Source organism: Nannospalax galili, unplaced genomic scaffold (assembly GCF_000622305.1).
Source record: "Nannospalax galili isolate Female #2095 unplaced genomic scaffold, S.galili_v1.0 scaffold155, whole genome shotgun sequence".
NCBI lineage: Eukaryota > Metazoa > Chordata > Mammalia > Rodentia > Spalacidae > Nannospalax > Nannospalax galili.
Window position 1 is genome coordinate 1213319 of NW_008339923.1, and position 692 is coordinate 1214010.

General features: G+C 43.9%; 1 protein-coding gene across 3 annotated transcripts in view; it reads right to left on the reverse strand.

The window, feature by feature from the left end:
• Positions 1-692, reverse strand: part of Myom1 (myomesin 1) — a 163970-nt gene that overhangs the window by 5949 nt on the left and 157329 nt on the right. For all 3 annotated transcript variants that reach the window (XM_008834616.1, XM_029564280.1, XM_017798566.1), the window contains one exon: positions 513-535. In XM_008834616.1, the coding sequence (XP_008832838.1) occupies positions 513-535 (23 nt within the window). The remainder of the gene's footprint in view (positions 1-512; positions 536-692) is intronic.

Consider the following 692-nt stretch of genomic DNA (forward strand, 5'->3'; position numbering starts at 1 on the left):
GGGGGGGTGGGGGTGGGGGGGGTACAGTGATTTACTTGATGTCAAGATGGCAACATTTCTGTTTCTTTTATTCAATGTGTGCAGTTTTCTTTTTCTGATACATTGTGCCTATAAGGGACCAACACCTACTGTAGGGTTTGTAGAGATCTTTTGGGATGTCTAGGGGCTGGGGGAAGCTCAGGGAAGAGTGGATTCATAACTGAGACCTTCTTTCTACAGATATGACTAAAATGAAAGCACATGCAGAACACCTAAAATCTAAAAAACAAAGAAGGAAAAGAAAACACACTTTCATTCCCTTCCATCTGTAGGTAAGCTAGGAAAATGCAGTCAGCAGTTAGACTTTGAATCTACCTCTACAGGGCCGGCTTCCAAACAGTGCATTTAGGTATAGTGTGTAAGTATAAACCTCTGCTTCCTGTTTTGTGGGTTGGAAATGCAGACCTAGCTTCCCCCTGGATGGTTCAGATGTACTCTAGAAATTCTGAGGCTAAGCGCAAAGATTTACTTACTTTTTTCTGCGATGGCAGCTTGTCTGTGGTTGAGAGAGAAAAACAAAGACAGGAAGAAGAGTTTTATATTAATATCACTTCAAAGTAACACACACACACACCCACACACCCACCCACCCACACACCCATACCCACACACCCACACAGACACCCACACACACACCCACACAGACACCCACA